This window comes from Panthera onca, chromosome E2 (genome assembly GCF_046562875.1).
Source record: "Panthera onca isolate mPanOnc1 chromosome E2, mPanOnc1 haplotype 2, whole genome shotgun sequence".
In the NCBI taxonomy this organism is placed as follows: domain Eukaryota; kingdom Metazoa; phylum Chordata; class Mammalia; order Carnivora; family Felidae; genus Panthera; species Panthera onca.
The window spans coordinates 56960490-56983278 of NC_138353.1; the positions used below are offsets into that span (position 1 = coordinate 56960490).

The 22789-nt window shown below is 57.1% G+C and overlaps 1 protein-coding gene across 1 annotated transcript; it reads right to left on the reverse strand.

Moving 5' to 3' along the window:
- KCNG4 (potassium voltage-gated channel modifier subfamily G member 4) lies at positions 1 to 12401 on the reverse strand. Its single transcript, XM_078439110.2, has 3 exons — positions 12099 to 12401; positions 10270 to 11032; positions 1 to 2702 (listed from the first exon to the last, which is right to left on the reverse strand). Exons 2-3 carry the CDS (start codon positions 11017 to 11019, stop codon positions 1932 to 1934), a joined length of 1521 nt encoding a protein of 506 aa, XP_078295236.2. The 5' UTR covers positions 11020 to 11032; positions 12099 to 12401; the 3' UTR covers positions 1 to 1931.
- Between the last annotated feature and the right edge of the window lie 10388 nt (positions 12402 to 22789).

A 22789-nucleotide genomic window follows, 5' to 3' on the forward strand; every position in this document is an offset into this window, starting at 1 on the left:
TTGCAACTTCTTTTTGTTTGATGTTTCCCAAATAAAATGTGAAAACATCAGTTGCCTGGTGACTAGTAATTATACAGTAAGTGATGCTCAGTGCTCCCGGTGAGAGGCTTGGAGCCGGTAGGTACAGCCCAGAGCCAGGCAGGAGGGGGAGGGGGGCGGAGAGGAGGAGCCCAGGTGGCTGGGTAGGAACCGGGAGGGTAGCTGGACATCTCAGCGAATTTCGATTCAAACTTGAACTACTTGATTGTTGCTAAGGGAGCAGCTCTGGGGATAGTCAGGGCCCAGGGCTTGCTTTTTTTGTGTTCTCTCTCTTCTGGTCTCCAACCTGCCCCTCTGTGGCATACACTGTTGCAATGAACTCGGCTTCCCAGAATCCCACACTGTCCAAGCCGGGAGGGACTTTAATCACCGTCTGGTCCCACCTCTCCACGGCATCAGTGAGAAAAGGAAGGCCCAGTGAAATCAGCTGCCTGTCCACTGTGATAGGACAAAGGAAGGGTGACAGCTGGTGCCCGACATACCCCCAAGACCACCTTGCTTACTCTGCTCAGGGTAGCGGGGCAAAGTTACATCCTTGCCACACGCTTAACCTTGAACGTTTTCTGGGAGGGCTTGGGCACTGTTTCAGAAAAGCCTAAGAACTGAAGCTTGATACACTAGAGAGAGTGTCCCGCTGGGACTCCGGAGGGGCAGATCTAAGGAAGTAAACTGGCTGTGTGGCCTTGGGCAGGTGGCTTTCCCTCTCTGAGCCTTGGTCTCTCCATCTTAAAACACGAGAATTGATTTACTTAACAACTTCGTATCCTTTTACAGGGAGGCATGGGTTCCTTTGAAGAGCTGATAAAATTGTTGGGCCCTTTGGCAAAGCCGTGCACTTTGACATGCATGTTCCGCGTGGGCTGACCGCTCGGGATTCATGGCTCTGGCCCCCGGCACCCCCTGCCCGTATCTGGAGCCGCTGGGTCCTACATCCGCTTCCTCCCTGGGACGCAAAGGGCCTGTGAGTTCATGAACGAACGGATAAATAGACAAACACATTTACATACAAGCTGCGGAACGTACCCTTTGGCAGCTAGGGCCCGGTCTGGGGAGGCGGCAAGCGGCAGATCGGAAGGGTGCCCTCACTTCCGCACCGGAGCTATACCGCCCCCCCGTGGTGGCCCGGATGAGGGTGGGAAGGGGCGGCTTCTGCAGCGCTGGGGGATCCAGCAGCAGGAACGGTTCTCTCAAGGGGCGGTGCACGTCCTGCAAGAGTGAGGCTCTGTCAAGGCCAAGAACTGGCCACCTGGAGAACGTCCCAGCCAGAGCGCAGCTGGCCCAGGGGGGTTAACGCAGAGGCTGCTTCTGCCTTCTTGGCTGAGAGCTTCCAGAGTTGGGGGGGGGGGGCGGGGAGGCAGCGGCATTGGGAAAATGGAACATCTTGGGGTAAAGGGGACATACTGAGCCCTGCGGGAGCCCACGACAGGATGCACCGTGGTGGGGGGATCTGATCAGAAGGGTTCGCAGTGACCGGACCCTCCAGTCCCTGGTGGTAGGGAGGCCCCCGCAAAGCGGGTCTTAGGGGAGGAACGGAGTCCTGCAGGCTCGGTTCTGCGGGCATCTGGAACGCAGCCTGGGGTGTGGAGCACTACAGGGAAGGAAGGAGACTGGGGGATGACTGACTGACCTAACAAAGAGCGGATGTGCTCGGCGAGGGGCGGGGAGAGAGGAGAAAGCAAGGAGCGTCGATAAGGTCGGCCGGACTCGCGGTGGCCAGAGGGGTCCCGCGTCACGACAGGCCAAGCCCGGTGGCCTTGCGCCCCTCCCAGCTGTGGGAGCGCTCCTGGCGCTCCAGAAACGTCCCACCAGCTGGTCTCCACCGTGGCGATCTCTCGCCCGGTCAGCGGAGGGCGATGGGTCGCGGGGCCGCCCCTTCCCTGCAGGGCCTGGAGTTACAGGTATTTAGCGGGCGAGGCGGGGCCCTCCGGGCCCAGGTCGTCGACGTCACTCAGAAGTTCGCGCTCGCTGGCCGTGGCGGCGTTTTGCAGGCGGCGGATGCGCGCCTGGACCTCCTCCTGCTCCCTCTTGAGCTCCAGGTAGGAGTGCGAGAAAGTGTGGAAGATGGACGTGGCGGGGAAGGCCATGATGAGGATCCCGCTCAGGATGCTGCTCAGGGCCACCATCTGACCCGGCACGCTGCGCGGGACCATGTCCCCGTAGCCCACGGTCGTCATGGAGATGATGGCCCACCAGTAGGAGGCGGGGATGCTGGTGAACTCCAGCACCCTCCCGGACTCGTTCTCCGCCACGTAGACCAGGGGGGAGAAGAGCGTGACGGCCACGCAGAGGAAGAGGAGGAGGAGGCCGAACTCGCGGGTGCAGCGGCGCACGGTGAGGCCCAGCGTCTGCAGCCCCAGCGAGTGGCGCGCCAGCCGCATCACGTACAGGACGCGCAGCGCCCGCAGCACGCGGAGCGCCAGCCCCACCTTCTCCAGGTACGAGCCCCCGCCGGGCCAGCTGCCGTCCTCCTGGGACTCGCCGGACACGGCCAGCGACACGTAGTACGGGGAGACGGCCAGGATGTCGATGATGTTCAGGGGCCCTTGGAAGAACTGGCACTTGTCCCGGGCCTGGACGAACCGCAGGCAGAACTCCAGGGAAAACCAGGCCACGCACACGGTCTCCACGACGAAAATGTAGTAGCATTTCTGAGAACACTCACCCTGGGGAGGCGACAGAACGCTGCATGAGGGGGTGGGTGGCAGCACTGGGGCGGGGGCGGGGGGGGGCGGGGGGAGGGCAGGGAGGTGGAAACCATCCTGGGTCGCTAGACGAGCGCTGCCCTCTCACCCCTCTCTCTCTTTGCCGGAGGAATCAACACCTATTTGCCCAGAGCGGTTCTTGCTTGGGGCCTCTTTGTGACAGCGGCCAACCTTCACCTTCACTGACAGAAGCCCCTGTTGTGTACCGTGCCCCACCCTAGTTCTGTCACGTGGGCCACACGGGGATGCCGTGAGCGGGCAGCGCGACCTCATTTTGTGCCCAGGACGTGGTTCCGAGCAGCGAAATGACTTGCTCGAGCCCACAAGCAGAGAGGAGACGCGCTCTCAGCCGCTAGACGCTGTTCGGCGACTGCCCCGCCTGCCACCCCTCATTCTCTCATCCAACAAAAATGCATGGAGGTCTCCCCCCTGTGCCGGGCTCCTAGGCTCTGTGGGTGGCGTGATCGAGAAGCAGATGTCGCTGCTGGGAGCTCAGAGGCTGGCGGGGCAGAGAGGGCTCCCGGGTCCCGGGTACAGCCCTCTGATGTGTGACTGCAACTATTCACGCAGGGTCTGTCTCCCTCGGGAGATTCTGGCTTGGGGGGGGGGGGGGGCGCGGCTGTCGCATGGTTCGTGCTCCCCACCTCTGGCTCCTGACAGAAAGTTCCACGAGCCCCTGTGCCACTCAAAGTATGGTCCTTGAACCAAAAGCATCAGCCTCCCCGGAGAGCTGGGAAGAAACCCAGAATCTCGGGCCCCACCCCATCCCTCAAGGAATCGGACTTTACACCTCAACAAGACTCGCAAGTCTCACCTGGTGGCTTGGAAAATCCTGATGTCTGGGGCAGGACCCCAGAAATTCTTTTTTTCTAATTTTTAAAAAATGTTTCTTCATTTTTGAGAGAGAGAGAGAGAGAGAGCACGAGCTGGGGAGGAGCAGAGAGAGAGGGAGACACAGAATCCGAAGCAGGCTCCAGGCTCCGAGCCGTCAGCACAGAGCCCGACGCGGCTCGAACCCATGAGCCGTGAGATCGTGACCTGAGCCGAAGTCACTCAGCCGACTGAGCCACCGAGGCACCGCTAGAAATTCTAATGTAGTTGATCTAGGTTGGAGCCTGAGCAGTAGAACTTTCCAGAAGTCCCATGGATGATTCTAATGAAGAGCCAGAGTTGAGAACCTGACTTCAAGTATTACACACACACACACACACACACACACACACACACACATCGCGATGATGGATGAAGGAACGAATGAGTGACCACAGCCAGTTGCCTGAGTGAAAAGCATGATGTTGACAACTGTAGTTTTCTTTGGATTAAAAAGCTCTCAAGTGGAAAAAGAAATTATTTCTAGGGCCTGGAATACTGAATGGAAATGAAATGCTTTTTATGTCTGGCCGCTAGAGGAAGAGAAACGGGTGCTCTGTCCCCATCTCGACTTGCCTGTCCGGGCCCGGGCAGCTTTCTCCCTGGACCTCTGTCTGGTCTACTGAAGGGGTGGAGGCGGGAGGCGGGGAGGGGGCTGCTGAGGGCACGGAGCCCAGAGCGTCTGTGGCTCCACTTCGGCTGCGAACCCGTTGTCCCCCCTGCACCGCCTGGGGTTTGCTTCACAATCCTGGGAGTGCTCACGAGTTTTGGACCCTGACTCCCCAGGAGCTGCAGACTCGCTGTGTGACCTTGCAGCGGTCACTGCCCCTCTCTGTGCTTCAGTTTTCAAGAAGGAGCTCCGAACAGCAGCCGTATTTCTCAAAGCCGATTCGGCACACCCTGCATTGGAATCCCTCCGGAGGGCTTGTCGCAAATGCAGATTCTTGGGCTCTGGTCACAAAATCAAGCCCTGGGGTGCGGCCCAGGAATCTGCACCTTGGCAAGCCCTCCAGGGGACCCAGGGGCACCTGGAAGTTTTTCAGACTCTGGGCCGGATTGTCTCCACGAGGCTGCTTTTGTCGCTGACCTTCTGGGCGTTTTGCCCTTGGCGCAGGGACTTCTGAAGGTAGCCTGGGAATAACCCTTCCAGACCGGGGACCCAACAGCTCAAGAAAGTGACTCCGGAGAGGTGGAGAAGCCTCTGTGGGCCCTCCCTCCGCCTCCGTGCTGGCGTTTGGCTATTCAAGGCACGCACCCCCCACCTCCCTGCGGCCACCTCCCTGCACTGCAGCAAGCTGTCCTCAACTCTGCCTTGCACGGCTGCTCTGCCCAAACCCTGAAACCACCCTCCCCACACTGGGCCTCCAAGAAATGCCCCCCTCGCGGCGGGGATTTATGGGGCCTGAGCTGAGCAAGTAATTCCCAGGCCAGCCACGTTCGGAGAAAAATAGGAAGGAAATGAAAAAGTTACCTCTTCTCTCTCTCGGAGGAAGCTTCTGGTTGTATTTTGCAGGTAGGGTGAACAACGAATCCTGGTTTGCCCAGAACTTTGCTGATTTGAGCACAGAAAGTCCCAGGGCACCGGACCCCCCCCCCCCCCGCTGCCCCCCGCCGAGTCCCGCGCAAACCAGGACGGCTGGTCACCCTCCTGGAGGGCCTCGTCTCTCGTTTTGGTTCCTCCACGCGGTGAAGAGGGTGAATCAGGCCTAATGGAGACCAGAGGGTGAGCCAGGCCACGCCGCGGGCGTTCACGCTCAGGATGTGGGGCCAAGAAAGCCTGACGCAGAAGAACACGCCCTCAGCGTTTCCGTCTATGTGACATTCGAGGTGGTGGACAGAATCTCCGAAAGAGCGGCCACCCCTGGGTGGGGTGGGGACCGGCTGTGGAGGGACACGGGACAGCTCCCTGGGGAGATGGGCGCTGTGCTCGGGGAAGCGGGGTGTGGGCCACACGGGTGTGCACTGGCCGTTCCTTGCACAGCCAAGGCCCGTGCGTCTCAGCATATGTCCATTGGGCCTATAAGACTGCAGAGTAAAACCAAGACGAACGCCAGCGAGAATCAGCGATCGGGGTGGGCAGGGAGGGGAGAGAGAAGACTGATTCATCGTGGAAACGGAGTCATGGGTACGTGGGGGCTCAGCCTTATTCCACTTGCTTTGTAAACGCCTGGCATTTTCCACCGCGAAAAGGCGAAGCACAGATCAGGGTCAGACATCAAAACCACAGTCGGATGGCAGTCCACACTCCGTGGGGAGGCGAGGGTTATAAAGACAGGACACAGCAAGGGCCGCCGAGGCTGTGAAGATGTCACAGGCTCTAGCGTTCCGGCGCAGCTGCTTGGAAAACGGGGGGGTGGTCCCTCCAAAATTAAACACACGTTTGCTACCCGAGCTGCAATCCTGCTCGTGGGCAGATATCAGAAGGCACCGGTATATACCCAGCATGCAAGCACCGGAAAATAACTGCGTTATTCTGCAGCCCAGAGTGGAAACAGCATAAATGCCCGTCGGCTGACGGACGGATCCACAAAACGTGCTCTCTCCGCACGACGGACTATCACTCAGCCCCGAAAAGGAACGAAGCGCTGACAGCCTGGGTGAACCTTCACGGCCTCACGCGCCGTGAGAGAAGCCGCACCCAAAAGGCCAGGCGCCGCAGGGCTCCATTTCTGTGAAACGTCCAGAGAAGGCAAACGCAGGGAGACAGAAGGACATTCGTGGTCGCCAGGGGCTGGGAGGGCGGGGGAGACTTGGGGAGCCGCCGGAAGCAGGGACGGGGTTTCTTTGCGGGAGGATCCACATGCTCTGGGACAGTGACCGTTGCACAGCCGCTGATGGGTGCACTTTAAAAGGGTGCATCTTGGGATGTGGACTATAATGGCTTCATAAAAAAGGAGACAGGACCCGACCAGCTCCAGGCTCCAGCCGGAGCTGGTCGGGTCCTCTGGGCGAGCCACTGAGGGGTCCCACAACTTTGCCGCAAACCCTCTCCCCCAGCTTGGAAGCGGGGGTTCTGTAAAGAGCTCTGGGGTCAGAGGACGGCCAGGGCCTCCCGAGGGCAAGGCCACTGTCCCTGGGGGCCCATAAAGACAGGCTGCCCCCGCACATGCTGCAGGTGCAGGGACGGCCAGTTCCAGAAATTCCATCCGGGAGGGACCTGGGGCCCAGGGCTTGACCTCGGAGCTTTCCTCACACCCCGGGGCCTCGGAAATATGGCCCGAATTGGCCACCTCCTGCCTCCTGGTAGCTCGGTGCTGGCCCGCATCCACACAGCAGCTCGGGCCTTCTCCTCCCTTCTGCCTGTGAATTCCTCCACTTGTGCCCTGGCCTTGGCCTTGGGTCCAGGGCTGTTTCCTCGCCCTGCTGACTCATTCTTCTTCCCGGCCTCTGCGCTTCCCCTGGGAGCCAGTTCGGTCTCTGCCCTCTCTCTCCTCCGTGATGCCCCTTCCGGACCCTCTCTCTCCTCCCCCATCCCAGCCGCCTTGCTCCCCAGCCCTGGGACACAGGGGCTCCGGAAGCGGGGGCCCAGGGGGGCAGATGGGGGCCAGGGGCATGGAGACAGGCGAGCGTGACAAAACAGGAGGAATCAGCTGCAGTGAGTCAGGAAAAGTGGGTCCTGCCCCGGAAACAGGGAATGCTTCTTGCTGGCCCGGATACAGGGAGAGGAGGCTGGGCGGGGAGGGGAATGAACCCCAAACCCAAGAAGCTAGGGTAAGAAGAACCCCCCGGGGCAACCACCGAATGTCACTGAACACAGAGCAGCTGCTGAGAGCGAGGTGCCGTTTACGGAGCAGAGGCAGGATTCAAGAGAGGGGCAGGGGACGACTGGCCGCTGCGGACCCGTGGGGAGGCTGGAGGGGTGTGTCAGCAAATGGTGGCGGAGACCGCGGACTATTACTGGGCCACGAGAAGCATGAGACACAAGCTGCTGCGCGGACGGACCCTGAGAACACCACGCTGAGTGACAGGCCGGTCCCAAAAGGCCACATGTGCGTGACTCCACGTGCACGGAAATGTGTGGAGAGGGGGGAGTCCGTGGAGGCGGAAAGCGGAGGGGTGGGGGCTGGGGGGGGGCTGGGGACGGGGGGAGGGCTGGGGAGGGAGCGGTGGAAAAGTGCTGGAGCTTCATAGACGCGGGGCCCACACAAGACCGTAATCGCACCAAGAAGGTAAATTTGCGTTCCTGCCTCCAGCACCTAGAAGAACGCAGCGTGTGGGCCCTCGGTAGCTTGTGGAAGGAATGGAAGGTCGGTTGCTGGGATCTCCTGTCAAGTGTCTACTCAGACCAACACCCACTAAGCGCTTCTCAGGCACCAGCACCATTCCCACTGCTTTAGGGACTCGGCTCAGCCCTTCTTGTCTACCCTGCCTCCCCCCCCCCCGCCCCCGCACTTCCCACTCCTGCTTCCGTTTTAATTTGCGACCTCCAGTGCAGACCCCTCTCCCCAACTGCCAAGTTGACTCTAAGAGATTTTGCTGGAAGAAGGTAGAAGATAAAGCAAAAGGAAAGCTGCCCCCCCCCCCCCCCCCCACCGCCCGCCTCCCAGCCCTGCACCGAGCCTGATGGAGGTCTGTGGGTCCCAGTCCTGGCACTCCTATCCACTCATGTGGTGTCAATTCATCTGAGCAGATGTTGTCCCCCAGGACAGCATGGCCCCCAGAAGCAGCTGGCCAGCTAACCGTCCCAGTCCCGGAGGGTAAATACAAAATACCCAGGCAGTGGTGAAAAGAACATTGTCTCCTTATGTAAATGTAGACCTCGAAAAAACAAAGACAGCCTCCCCAGCCTCCTCGAGCTCCAAATTACTATCTTAACAGAGAAACAGGGGTGCCTGGGTGGCTCAGTCAGTTAAGCCTCTGACTTCAGCTCAGGTCACGATCTCGTGGCTTGTGAGTTCGAGCCCCGCGTTGGGCTCTGTGCTGACAGCTCGGAACCTGGAGCCTGCTTCAGATTCTGTCTCCCTCTCTCTCTCAAAAATAAACAAACATTTAAAAAATAAAAGAAACAAAAAAACACCCTTTTTTTGAGGGCAGCAAGCCCTCTTGCCCCAAGAGCAGAACCAGCAGCCTGGCTCCTGGGCCCAGATGGGCGGTGGGAGGGGGCTGCTGGTCCTGCGGGCCTCCCAGCGACCTCTGATTTGATCTCCTGAGTCCCCAACCAACCAAGCCTGGGTTCACACCCTGAGTCATTTTCAAAGCGTTAGGCTTTGAAAAGACCTCGTCCCTCTGCGGGGGGTCTAAATCCTGGCTTCCGGGAAATCCCTGAGGAACAAGTTTATGGAAATCTAGGGGTCCTTTCTCAGCAGCTGGGATCAAGAGTACCCTTGTGAGGACGGGGGACGGAGGCCACTTTTTTTGTCCTAATTTTGTACTGCAGTGTCTACGTGTAAATATTTCTGTGAACAAGCAGGCTCTAAAATCACATCATTTGGTGCTAACAAATAAAACAATGTCTCTGTTTGGAGCTGTAGTCCTCCTCCCCCCCCCCCCCAACCCCTCCCTCCAGGGGGAGAAAAAAGCTATTTGAAAGTCAAAACGTTTTGGTTGGTTTGCTTTAGGGCAAAACATTTATCGGTTGCACAAGATACATTTTATTCAGCAAATATTTGAGAGCCTACTCTGTGTGAGGCAGGGGCTGGTTCTCCATCTAAGTCCTTTCTTTCTGGAAAGTTCTCTGATCCTACCAGATTGCCCTGGGCTATATCTTTAAGAGAAGTTTTGTACACGGACAACGGTTGTGGATACACAGGGTACATTATCTTATACGTGTGTTCTATTTATCAGTTCCCTGTCTACCATAATGCAAGTTCCATAACTAGGGTAATGGGGAGCCATGGAGGAACGTAAGAGCAGAACAGGAACAACATTTTAAATTAGGAAAACAATCCAGTTCTCAGTTTGAAGCTCTCCAGTAAACTTTCCAACAAAATATCGAGTTCGTATCTCATTTCTCAGACTACCTGGCCCCTGGCAAGGAAGGAGGGGGGGCAGAGTCACTTAGAAGTTTACTCAGCTCGGAGTTCCCCATCCAGGGAGCCTGACTGGGAGGCTCAGGGGCCAAGTAACAAGCAGGAAAACTGAGGGCCTTTTCTCTGGAACTCCAAGAAAGCTAAACGCCCCGTGCCTCACTTTCTCCACCTGAATGTGGAGCCGGGATGCCCCCGAGGACACTGGTTCCAGAAGGCAGGGATTTTTGGCCAGGGACAGCTCGTGGCACAGAGTAGCTGCTCAGTAAACACATGACCCGTGCCCGGAGCGTGTGAACCCTCACAGCGACGCGACTCGCTTTACGGAGGGAGAAACTGAGGTTCAGAGAGGGGAACCAATGTGCCTGCGGTCACGGAGCGGGGAGAGGCAAGCTGGGCCCGCCCGACCCACACGAAGCCCAGGGGTGGCTTTGTCAACAGAGGCCACCAAGAGGCAGAGCCACCTCGTGACTTTTGCCGGCCTTAGGCTCTTCATGCGCCTCTTCCTCCAAAACAAAGCAAAACCAAAAACATCCCCAAACGTTCCCAATGGCATTGATCTAACCGGGCACACAGCCCCCGCGCTGGACAATAATCTTTCTCTGCTGTTTTAAAAAGATAGGGAGCCCGGTCCACCGGCCCTAAGCCTCTCGGGCCTGGAGCCTGGGGGGCCGGGGGCGGGGAGCACTCACCTTGTCCTCCTCGGCCCTCACGTCGGGCATGGTGCTGACGCACAGGCTGACCGCCGTGGTGGCCACGAAGAGGATGGACAGACAGGCGAAGACCTTGCCGGGGAGCCCCGAGCGCGGGTTTTCCACCGTCTCCCGCAGCCAGTTCATGAAGACCCCCCAGCGCGACGGGTCCCCGGGGGGACGCCGCGCCTCGCGCCGCAGGTGCAGCGCCTCCTGCTGGCGGAGCTCGCGCAGCTGCTCCAGCTTCCGGAGCAGCTCCAGCAGGCAGCACGGCCGCAGGTGGGCCTCCTCGATCCCCCAGTAGGCCAGCTCCTCCCGGAAGGACAGCACGCACGTCTCCCGCAGCAGGGCCAGCCTGCCGGCCGCCAGGAAGCTCACGATCATGCCGAAAGCGCTGGGGCTGCGGTCGAAGAAGAACTCCCGGGTGGCTTCGTCGTAGTCGTCGCAGAGCTGCGCGATCTCCTCGTGGCTCCGGCAGAACTTGAGTTTGCTCAGGCGGCTCAGCGGAAACTCGTCCAGCGTGCTCCAGGGGAGCACGTACCGCCGGCCCCCGACGTTGACCAGGATCTCCTTCTCCAGGTCCGCCGCGGGGGAGGCGTCCAGCGCGCCCACCTTGCGGGCCCTGCGGTAGTAAAGCCCCTTAAGGGAGCGCGGCTGCATGGAGCCGGGCAGCGGCTGACCCAGGGGGCTGCAGGAGCCCCGGTGGCGGTGTCCAGGAGGCAGGCCCCTGGCCCTGAAGGGCATGGACATTGCTGGAGACGTCCTGCACCGGGTGGGGTGGGGGGGAAGGGGGAAGGTAAGACAAGAGGGAGACATCAACCTCAGGGCGGGGTCCTCGACCGCCCGGATGCAGCTTCACCACTGCATCTGCATGGTTCATTTTTCAAATTCTCCAACAGGGACTTACTGAGCACCTCCTCTGTGCCTGGGAACTATCAGTGACCCGAGGAGATGATGACATCCCTTCCCAGGTCAGAGCTGTGCCCCTTCCAGGCTCTGTGGTCTTGGGCACGTGGCTTCACCTCTCCCATCTACCTCCACCCATGCCAGGCACAAGACTTGTACCAATCTTAGGAGGCACAGCTGGTAAAATAGAGCTTCAGAGTGTAAGGGTGTCTCAAGTTCACTGCCAGGTTCTGGTCCCTTACGGACTGCCACAGCAGGTGGATTGCTCAGCCTCTCTGAGCCCTTTGCTTCGTCTGGACAGCTGGGGTAGTTTGAGTACCCCCACCTCACTGGGCACGGGGAGGGTTCCGTGCAGTGATGTCCAGGAAGTGTTTATTCAGAACGCTTCTAGGCGCTTCTGAGGTGCCAGGCACCAATCGACACGCTTCCTCTATAGTAACGCATCTCAACAATTCCACAAGGTAAACAATTCCCCATTTTACAGATGAGCAAACGGAGGCCCAGAAAGGTTCAGTAACACAGAATGTGACTGTGCTTAAGCCCAGCGTCTGACTCTCAGGAGCCGCGCCGCAATGGCCTCGTTTGCCTCTTCCTTTGGAGGACTTTTGCCATCAACGACAGCCCCCCTCCGTGTTCCCCGGGGTGCTTGCCTCGGCCACCCTTGCTGTGTGACCTTGAGCCACCCTTGCTGTGTGACCTTGAGCCGGTACTCCCCCTCTCTGTTCTCTGCAAAGCGAAGGGACGTCTAATGCGCGCTCCATCTCAGACCTATTCGAAGCGCTTGGCTTAGAATGAGGGCTTGAGATGTAACCCGTGCATTTAAAAAACCGTCTCTGCCACCTTTCCCGGCCTCAGCGCCCTGCCACCGTTCCCCACCCTCCCGCTTCTAGCCAGAGCAGTTTCCAGAGCTTCTACAACCTTACGTTCCAAAACGCACTCCAATCAAGACAAAAACTCGGCGGCTGAATGGAAACAAAAGTTGCTCTCAATTTCAGCGCCAGCTGGATTCGGGCAGGCAGCGAAGAGTTGAATCACAGCCTGTGCGTTTCACACTTGCTCACCACCCCGCGTTCTGTTACTCTGTATGCATTACTTCCTTTACGGCGTATGGCCAGAGGAAGGCGAGCAGCCTGCAGAGAGAACTATTTGGAAATCCGGGGAGTCCTTCCCAAGTGCTCTCCGTTTCCCAGTGCAAAACCCCAGACCCAGAGAGCCGAAGTGACTCATCCAAGGTCACAGAGCGAATCCAAGTCCAACCCAGGACTCTGTCTCCCAGCCTGGTGGGGGGGGGGGGCGGGGAGGCTCTTTCTAGACGACCCCCTCCCCCCAAAAAAAAATCCTGCCCTGTCTGCATTCACTGAACAGACCCAATTTTGCAATCCACTCCCCCACCCCCCACCCCAGCCGGCACACACAGCTCTTGTCCCGGGCAGGGAAAGGTATTCATTCAAAACAGCAGCGCTTTGGCCCAGAATGTCACACGTCCTGCGAGCCACCCCCCCACCCCCACCCCTGCAGCAAACACTAACTTCTTCCCCCAAAGTTGAACTCACCTTCCTTTCTCTGGGAGCCCTTTTCCCGCTCTCTCTCTACCTGGCAAGGGGAGCCCGTGTCCCGATGGCCAGGGAAGAGCCAGGTTTGTGGTGGAGATGAAGCAGAAAAGAAAAATCCCACGCACGGCAGTCTCTGGCAGAGTTAGTTTCCAACCTCTCTTCCCTTGCCTCCTCCCGGAAGCAGAGGGACATTCATTCTGCACCTCTCTCTCCCGCAGCTGCAGAACGGCCCTGGGGCAGTGGGCTGGGGTTTCTAGAAGGACCCAGAAGCCCCTTCCCCGGTGAGAGGTGAGAGTCCTAGGGGCTCGTGCTGGGAGCCAGCCAGCTGTCCTGCTTCAACGGCAGGCTCTGCACTCGGAGCCCCACGGGGACAGCCAGTGTGGTCCTGCAAGAGGCACGGGGGCGGGGGGGACGGGAATGGCTTAGAAATAATCTCTCCATCACCAGGCTGCCGGAAGACACAGCAGCAACCACGGCTCTGCCAACTGCCTGGGAGGCAAGGAGAGCTGTCCTGCCCTCCCCTCCCAGGAGGGACAGAACCCGAAAGGAGCAGAGGGCAACTTGGGGCCGGGACATCTGCAGCTACCTGCCCCCGCAGCCTGGAGGCTCCTGGGGGTGGGGGTGGGGGCGCTGATGAGGGGGTGGCGCGCAGGTAAAGGCTGCGGGAGGAACCTACTGGTAAATCACGGGTCCGGGGACAGGTGGGGGCAGAGAAGCCCAGCATCTGAGCGCCGGGTGGAAGCTGGCTGCGTGCTGGGCTGGTGTGGAGTCACATGCACCTGGGTCCCCAGCTCCCATGTGGATGGCTGGCTGGCCTCGGGCAGGGGACTCAGCCCCTCCGAACCTCGCGTTCCTTGTTTGTAAGATGTATGGGGGTGTGGGGGTTCAGAGAGGTCACACCCCACAGCAGAGGCTCCCAGTGCGGTTTGGCTCCCCGGGGGTAAAGAGGAAGAGGAACAAGGGCCAGGCCAGGCGTCCTAGCCTCGGCTCTGCGCTCCCTCGCTGTGTGTCCTCGGTCGGTCTCTTCACCTCTCTGGGCCTCCGTGTTCTCCCTGGTCAGATGAGGGCAGTCAAAGCAGTGATGGCTCGGACTGCCCAGCCGTCTTCTCCTGTAGGTGCTCAGTGTCCCCTGGCTCTTCTTAATTTTCTTAAGAGGTTCTCAGCCCCAGGCTCTTGGCTTCCAAAGGGGAGTTACTCTCAGTTCCGTTTTGCAGACAAGGCCAGGAGGTGCGGGCAAGAGGTTTGCTCAAGGTCACCTTGCTGGTTGGAATCTGCACGTGGCAGAGACTTTGAGGTCTGATCAAGGGTTCTGGAGGGGGGAGGGTCTGAGCGCGGGCCTTTCATGGCTGCCCGGTGGGGGGTGGCAGCAGCCTCGGGCCTCAGCGTGCTCTCCCTGGCCTTGGCCGTGGGGTAAGTCCCGTCAGGAGCAGAGGAGCCAGAGGGACAGAGGTGGTCTAGGGTCGTGGCTTTTAGATCGCACTGTGTGAAACCCGAGCGTTCTGTAGACGCGATCACGGGGCCTGGAACGAGGGTGGCAAAGGGTAGGACGCAGGGATGGGACTCCCTGCCTCAATGTGACAGCTCCACTGTCAGTATGTAAGTGGGACTCCCAACACGCCAGGGCCCCAGGGGCCCATCTTCACACTCAGCCCACTGGAGGAGACCCCAGGGCCCCTGTTAGGGATGGGCACGCTCTCCCCTCTCCCCCTGACTCCCCAGTTCTCAGACCCCAGGGCCGCCCCAACACCTCTCATAAACCAGACCCCGAAAGGATCTTTCCAGCTCGTGCTGGTTTTCCCCCCTTCTCTCTCTGTCTCCCCACGTCCCCTGACTCTATTATTGATCTCACCCTACCCTCCGGCCACTTGCCCCCCAAGCTTCCTCCACCCGCCTCTGGTCCCCTTTGTGTCCGGAGTGCTGGGTTCAAATCAGGGATTTAACGCTTCCCTGCTGGGTGACCTTGAGCAAGTTTCTTAACCTCTCTGCGCTCGCTTCGGTTCCCTCACCTGTGAAATGAAAATGATAAGCCTCCCTATTGCTTGGTTGTGAGCCCTGCACGAGTGAGTTCTCACTGATCGGGCGCTTACAAGAGTCCCTGGCATGAAGGAAGTCCGTTCAAGTGCTTGCCGCGATTACAAGTATTACCTCAACGACTTCTGTTCAACTCACAAGAGGAGATTTTTGTTTGAGGACAAGAGTTCCGATAAAATTTTAACTGCCGTTGGAAATGAGTTTTAAAGGAAAAGCAGAAAGGGAACGATCTAGTCCGAACCCTTGATAAGTCGTAGAGGGGGCAAGGGGAGGACTGTCTGAGCTCTCGCGGGCCCGTCAGTGGCAGAGCCGGGCTCAGTTAGGACTCACACTCCAGTGCTCTTCCCACAGCCCCAGTGTGTTCGTTCTCTCAGCACTGCTACTCTGCCCAGGCTAGAGGACTTTGACTTTAGCCTGGTGCCCAGGCCCACCAGCCCCTGCCTCAGGGCATTTGCACGTGGCTCGGTAAAGTTCCGGTCACCTTTTAACTTAACACCACTGCCTTCCTGCCCCTCTGTTCCTCTCTGTTGTGTCCACTCAACCCCTGCTAACCAGGGAAGGTCGCCTGGCCCCAGCCTCTCCAGCATCCTGCAGGTCTCGGATGCAGGACTGCCTACGGTAGCCTGTCCTCTCTCGTCTGAAGGACTGTGGCCTGCTGGGCATAAGCGATGGGCCGCCGTGACCGTGGATGAGTGAGTCCCCCCAGGGCCTCTGTAACCAAACAGACAAGCACCGTGGCCTAAAACAACACAAACGTATTATCTTGCGGTTCTGGAGGCTGGGAGTCCAAAACGGGTCTTAAGGGGGGGCTAGAAACAACGTGCCGTCAGGCCCGCCTTCCTGCTGGGGGTGATCGGGGAGAAGATTTAAAAAAACGTGTCTTAAATTAACAGGCATCTTGGTACCAGGGGGGAGGAGAAGCCAGCCTGGAAGAGATCATATTTCAGCCCCGGCGACGAGGCTTTACGGGCGTGAATAAGGCAGTGGCTGCGGGGCTGGTGGAGTAGCCGGAAGGCACAGGAGGACCCATATGGAAGGTGCTGGGCGAACAGCAGCTGGGGGACCCTGTTTCAGCCGCAGCCACACCCCACCAGGGAGATCTGGTTAGCAGCCAAGGCCATGGACCCCGCTGGAGTGACCTGATCACCATCTCTGGGCCACTGGGGCCATTCAGCATGACCTCACCGGGGAAATCGAGGCAGCTCCGGATTTCGATCATGGACGCTCATTCACACGAGCACGTGTGATCTTTGGCGGCCAAGAGTCCCAAAGGCAAGGTGGCTCCGGGGGCAGGTGGATGTCACAAGGGAGGTCGGCTGGGCGCTGTGGGCGCCCCCCCCCCCCCCCGCCCGACTCACAAAGGTGAAATGTAGGTCCAGCGTTGAGTATCTTTACATTTTTGAAAGAAGAGCCGCATCCTGACTTTGGTGCTAAATCCCTCAAATTCTAAATGTTGCCAACTAACTCGGAAACGTATGAAGCACCACGGAGCAAAGCCCGTGCCTGTCTGATGATCCAACAATTCCAATCCTAGGGATACCCCGAGGGCAGCGTAAATGCTCGCTCACCGAAGGGCACGGCGGGTGGAAGGCTGGTCACAGCGCTGTTTCAGCGGGCCCGGGATCCATGAGAAAGCACAGCGCGTGTTCGCACAAGAGAATACCAGACCGCGACGGGAACGCACACACAGGACCATTGGCAGCCACTCGAAGAACCTGGGTCGTTATGTGGAGAGAAGGCCACAGAAACAGCCGACACAGCATGGCTCCATCGGTAGAAAATTTAAAACCGGGGGGGTCCTGGGCAGCTCCGCGGGTGGGGCATCCGACTCTTTTTTTTTTTTTTTTTTTTTTTAACGTTTATTTATTTTTGAGACAGAGAGAGACAGAGCATGAACGGGGGAGGGGCAGAGAGAGGGAGACACAGAATCGGAAGCAGGCTCCAGGCTCTGAGCTGTCAGCACAGAGCCCAACGTGGGGCTCGAACTCACATACCGTGAGATCGTGACCTGAGCCAAAGTCGGACGCTTAACCGACTGAGCCACCCAGGCGCCCCGTGTCCGACTCTTGATTTCAGCTCAGGTCATGATCTCACGGTTTCGTGAGTTCGAGCCCTGCGTCGGGCTCTGTGCTGACGGCTCGGAGCCTGGAGCCCGCTTCGGATTCTGTGCCTCCCTCTGTCTCTCTACCCCTCCCTCGCTCGGACCCTGTCTCTCTCTCTCTCTCTCTCTCAAAAATAAATAAACGTTTTTTTTTAACGTTTATTTTTATTTTTGAGACAGAGAGAGACAGAGCATGAACGGGGGAGGGGCAGAGAGAGAGGGAGACACAGAATCTGAAACAGGCTCCAGGCTCTGAGCTGTCAGCACAGAGCCCGACGCGGGGCTCAAACTCACGGACCGTGAGATCATGACCTGAGCCGAAGTCGGACGCTTAACTGACCGAGCCACCCAGGCGCCCCAATAAACGTTTTTTACAAATAAAAAAAGTAAATAAAAATGGGCAGAACTAATCAAAGCCAGCACAATTACCTCTGGGGGCGTGTAGTGGGTCCCGAGGGCTGGTCAGGTCGCTCGATCTGTGTCTCTCGGCCGGGGGGGGGGGGGGGGGGGGGGTGGGGCGCGCTGATTCCACATTGTGTCGAATCTGTGCAAGAGACGTGTGCAGCTTAGTATGTGTGTTGTGTTCAGATTGAAAAAGCTGTTTCGAGCAACCACCGCCGAAGGCCCCAGGAAGACATACAGATGGGCTGGATTCCGGCCCGGGGGGCCCTGTTATGAGCTGGTTGTCACCGGGAACAGCTTTGAAGGGACTCCAGCCCCGGAACCTCTGTTTTTGGTCAGTCACCTCTAAAGCCTGCAGTTACGCCCAGTTCTGTGTCTTTACCTGGACGATCCTGCCCTCCCTCCCTCCCTCCTGGACTCCTAGGGTCCTGAGGATCCGGAAAAGTCAGCGGTGAAGGTCTGCCCTACCGCCTTCCACCTCCCTCTGCCCTTTCCGGTGCACAGAAGTTGTGGACTGTCACCACAAAGGGACATACACGCCAGGCAGCTGAGCTCTCCCAGCTGAGTCTTTTCTGTTGGAGGGACGGGTGCCTCGCTGGAGACGAAACGTTATTATATTCTGATTTCAGGATTACAGAGCGGAACGCCTGCCGGGGTCTCAGCCCCCCACCCCCGCCAAGGGGCTTGTACCTTTCGGCTAGGACATTTTTCTTTTTTTTTTTTTTTAATTTTTTTTTTTAATGTTTATTTATTTTTGAGACAGAGAGAGACAAAGCATGAACAGGGGAGGGTCAGAGAGAGGGAGACACAGGATCTGAAACAGGCTCCAGGCTCTGAGCTGTCAGCACAGAGCCCGACGCGGGGCTCGAACTCACAGACCGCGAAATCGTGACCTGAGCCGAAGTCAGCTGCTTAACCGACTGAGCCACCCAGGCGCCCTGGACATTTTTTTCAAACAAGTGGAAAAATTGCAAGCCTTGGCTCATAATTACTAGCATTTTGTCATGAATATATTTGAATATATATATATGTATATATATACACTTTATATATGAATGTAGTTTTTTCCAAAGCATTTCAAAATAAACTAGACACCATGATATTTCCTCCTGAATTCTTCAGCATAGACATCCAGAAACACAAGGATAATTTTCTGTGTAATCACAAAACCATTATCACACCAAATGTGATTAAAAATAAAGAACGATTTCCTACTATCATTTGATTCCCCATTCATCTGATACCCACGTCTCCAGAATGCCTTTTTATAGTATTGTAGCTCTCCAAAGACCAAGATCCAATGAAGGGTCACATATGACATTTGCCGATTGCGTTCTGTTACTTTTTTTTATAAAGATTAAAAAATTTTTTTTTTTTTACATTTATTCATTTTTTTTGAGAGACAGAACAGAGCGTGAGCAGGGGAGGGGCAGAGAGAGAGGGAGGCGGAATCCGAAGCAGGCTCCAGGCTCTGAGCTGTCAGCACAGAGCCCGATGCGGGGCTTGAACTCACTGACCGCGAGATCATGACCCGAGCCGAGGTGGGCGCTCAACCGACCGAGCCACCCAGGAGCCCCGTGTTCCATTACTTTTTAATCTCCAACAGTCCTCTGTCCCCACCCAGAACCTCCTCCCTCACCTCCCACCCCTACCCCCATGACACAGGCTTTGGAAAGAGATCAGATCAGGTTGTCTGATTTGTCGACTGTTCCTCCTTCCAGATTGATCCCCTTGTTCCCAAGCGGCCCCCTCTGCCCTCTATTTCTGGAAATTGGGTCTAACGCATTGATCACACTCAGGTTACACATAGTTTTGGTAAGAACGCTTCATCGGGGGGCTCACTGGGAGCTCCTTACGCTTGGCTGTCCTCCCTGGCTGATGCCAGGACGTATGGCCGGGTTAAGGTGGTCACCGCAGACATGTCTGTCACAAGGGAACACTTTCCTTCTGTGATTAGCAGGTGCTCTGGGGTGATGGTTGGACTTAAGCACGTTCCTGTTTGAAGGAGTTAAGGAACGTGCCCTCAGCTTCCAGGTCTTTCCGCCACAAACTGCTCGGCCAGAGCTCACTGTCCTTTCTCATCCCACCGAGACTAGCTTTCCGGGGCTGTGTCCCTGCCTCTGGAGCTCAGAGGCCGGGGCAGGAAGGGGTGCGAGGCTGAGGAAGAAACGCGAGATGAGCCCGGGTGAAAGTGAAGCTGCCACGAGTAACCTTCAAGTTGCTACGATCCTGAACTCGGAGCCTGGAGCCTGCTTCGGATTCTCTGTCTCCCTCTCTCTCTCTCAAAGATAAATACACATTTAAAAAAAAAGAACTCAGGAAGAATATGCTCATATGCAGGGGGCGGGGGGGCCCTGGGTGGCTCAGTCGGTTAAGCGTCCAACTCTTGGTTTTGGCTCAGGTCATGATCTCGCAGCCTGACGGTGCGGAGCCTGCTTGGGTGGGGGGTGGGGTGCAGGGCGCAAAGGAGCAGGAGGACAGTGACCCCAAGATTTCCGGTCTGCGTGGTGCAGCAGAAGGGGAGGCAGGAATGGAAATGGGTAGCAGTGGAGGAGGAGGAGGAGGGGTCGGGGGGAAAGGGGAGGTCAGCCTTGAACGTGCTGCGTTGGGGGCACCCCGCTGCAGATGTTTGGGGGTTTGCGTCCAGAGCCCAGAGAAGAGCTGGGGCCAGAAGGATACACGGGAAGGGTCCTCAGCACCCCTCCCGGGAGGGGGAGTCACCCTCTTCAGGGATTCTGAAAAGCCGCCTGGCTGAGGGGTCGTGGCACCTTGTCAGGTCATGAATCACTTTCTGTAAGGGGTGAAAAGGGTCTCAGAGGGTCCCCTCCTCCGCAACCCCCTCCTTCCATCCCCCCCAGCCCAGGAAACATCAGTGCTTGCACAGCCTGTGGGCTGATGGCCCCCCTGGACACATGGCCACAGGCCTCAAAGGAAAAGGATGCCGTTCCGGGTACGTTCGGGGTAAGTGGGTCAAGTGCGGTTCCCCCAGGCACCTGCTCAGCCCCATGAACAAGTTGATGTGCCAGGCCAAGGCTGGCTGGCTGGCTGGATCAGCCTGTCCTTCCCCCGCCCCCAACCTTCTTGCTTCCTGGATGCCCCCCCCCCCCCGGGACGGGCCCTTCTCTGCTCTCCGTCACTGGAGGGGGACAGAAGTTAGCCCGTGGCCGGGAGGTCCTGCCTTTGGCGGCCTCGTCTCCCGTGACCTCCGGCCTCTTAAACGCACCCTCACCGCACATCCGAACGCTTTGCTTTGCAAAGACGTGGGAACATACTTATTCTTGTGCTTTCGAAATCGTTGGCTGCAAGGAGCTCACTTAATTTACGGTGGGCACGGCTCCTCCCGGGCGCGCTCTGTAACCTGCTCCAGATAGGCATACAGTGACATAGCGTTTTTAAGTGCAATGAAATGTTTTGGCCGTGAAATTGGCCAACGAACAAATGGATACGTTAACCATATTAATAGCAGTTGTGGGTTTTTTTTTTTCTCATAATTTGAATGCTTTGTTTCCAGAATCATCCATCTGTATCGGGTCTCTGAGAAGAAGCGTGAGGGTCCTGGGGTCCTGGGGGGCTAGAGGGGCCTAAATGCAGGAAGGGGAGGCGGGGGGGGGGTGCTGGGGGCCCTGGGGAGCCGGGAGGGGCGGAGAGCACGTCTCTGGGCGAGGGGGCAGAGACACCTGTCAGGGGCAGGATGTTCGGGGGAAGGTGCCAAGGTCCAGGTCCATCTGGCAGGTGGACAAGGTGGGGAGGGCTCTGCCGCCGGGATCCTCAGTGGGAAGGTGAGGAAGACCTTGGAACTAAGGCGAATGGATGCCCATGTGTCCTTTCAACGTCCCACTAGCCTGGAGAGCAGGCTGGCAGGAAGTTACTTACGTTTCATTCTCTATGGAATAGTGCCTTTGTTCGACTCCTTTTACGATTCGTCAGGGCCTGATTCTCAAGGGAACGTGTTCACTTGCAAACGTGTATCTGGTACAGGTAGGTGACCGTGACTTCCACCTGTTAGCAAAGAAAGCCAGGTGTTGTGGTTCCGCCGCCCTGCGGGACGCTCGCCACTTCTGGGTCTTTCTCAGCCTCTTCTCCCACATTCCTGGGTGCCTATAAGGCATGAGGGCCTCCAGTGCCTCTCGGACCCGCTCTCCCACTGCACCGGCGCCCTCACGGATGAGCACAGTAGGCTTCCGACACCTGTTCATTCTATGATGGTAGGAGAGACATTTTTTAACGGAAGAAGACGGAGGCGCTAAGTGGTTATCTCCGAACGGAAGCCGTAGGCATGAATTCCATTTTGTTGTTGCATACGTGATTTTTTTTCTTTTTTATTCAAAGTTCAACGACCGTGTGCGGATTCAGTCTGCCGGCTCTAGAGTCAGGGCGCTTGGGTTCGAGGATCAGCTCTTTCCATTCCTAACTCTGTAACCGTGGGAGAGTTACTTCGACTCTCTGAAACTCAGTTTCCTCGTCTGTAAAATGGGGTTAATAATAGGCCAGCGGCACCTACCTCAAAGTGAGGATTATTGTAAGGAAGACACAAGACAAGGCAGGCAGGGCACTTAGCATTGTGTCCAGCTTAAAGGGAGCAGCCAAGGTTACGGATTATTCCCGGTGGTATTATATACAATAATAACTTTTTAAAGAGACAGCTGATGGGGCGCCTGGGTGGCCCCGTCGGTTGAGCATCCGACTTCTGCTCAGGTCGTGATCTCACGGCTCGTGAGTTCGAGCCCTGCGTCAGGCTCTGTGCTGACAGCTCGGAGCCCGGAGCCTGCTTTGGATTCTGTGTCTCCCTCTCTCTCTGCCCCCAACCCATTTGCATTCTGTCTCCGTCTCTCTCAAAAATAAATAAACATTAAAAAAAATAAAATAAAGAGCTAGTTGATCAAAGGTTGTACAATTGGATGAAAAAATAAAAGCAAACAAACCTTAGAATTACACAGAACCCTTTAAAAGTAAAAAGAGGATAGAGGCTTAATTGTTTCTAATGTCCCGACAACAGCATTTTGTGTACGCGTCTGTGTGTTTTGTCGGGCGCATAAACCCCCTTTTATCGCTGGAAAAATCTTATAATAATATGCTTTCACATCTTTTTAAGGACTGTTCGCTCCAGACATTTTGCTTTCACGAAGATTTCAAAAAATCTAGGGCAGTGATTTTCCTTAGAAGGGAGGGAGAAGGTCACCAGGAAAGCTGTCCTAGGATCCTCAATATGCTGAGGTAAGTACTCAATCCGTCAAGATCGAGAAGCTAAAAGCAATATAGTAATTGACCTGATTTTTTTTTAAAAAGCGCAAAAGCTTTGTTCTCTGCTGGAACACAGAAACATTTGTTACCCTAAAAGGACACGTTTCGGTGACTTGCCTTGCTGTCAGCAGAAATTTTGGCTTTTGCGTTCAACAACACCCTTCATGGCTAAGTAAACAGGAGGGACGGAAAGACGCCCAGTCGTTTATTTAGAGCAAGTCTGGACAGGCAGAGAGTGGCACAGAGGTAGGGCGATGGTCCCCTCACCCAGCAAGACGGAAGACGG

Coding starts and splice junctions, on each gene's coding strand:
- KCNG4 (XM_078439110.2), bottom strand. CDS start 11,019: ATGTCCATGCCCTTCAGGGCCAGGGGCCTGCCTCCTGGACACCGCCAC. Junction 2,703..10,269: donor TGAGGGCCGAGGAGGACAAG/GTGAGTGCTCCC, acceptor TCGCCTCCCCAG/GGTGAGTGTTCTCAGAAATG.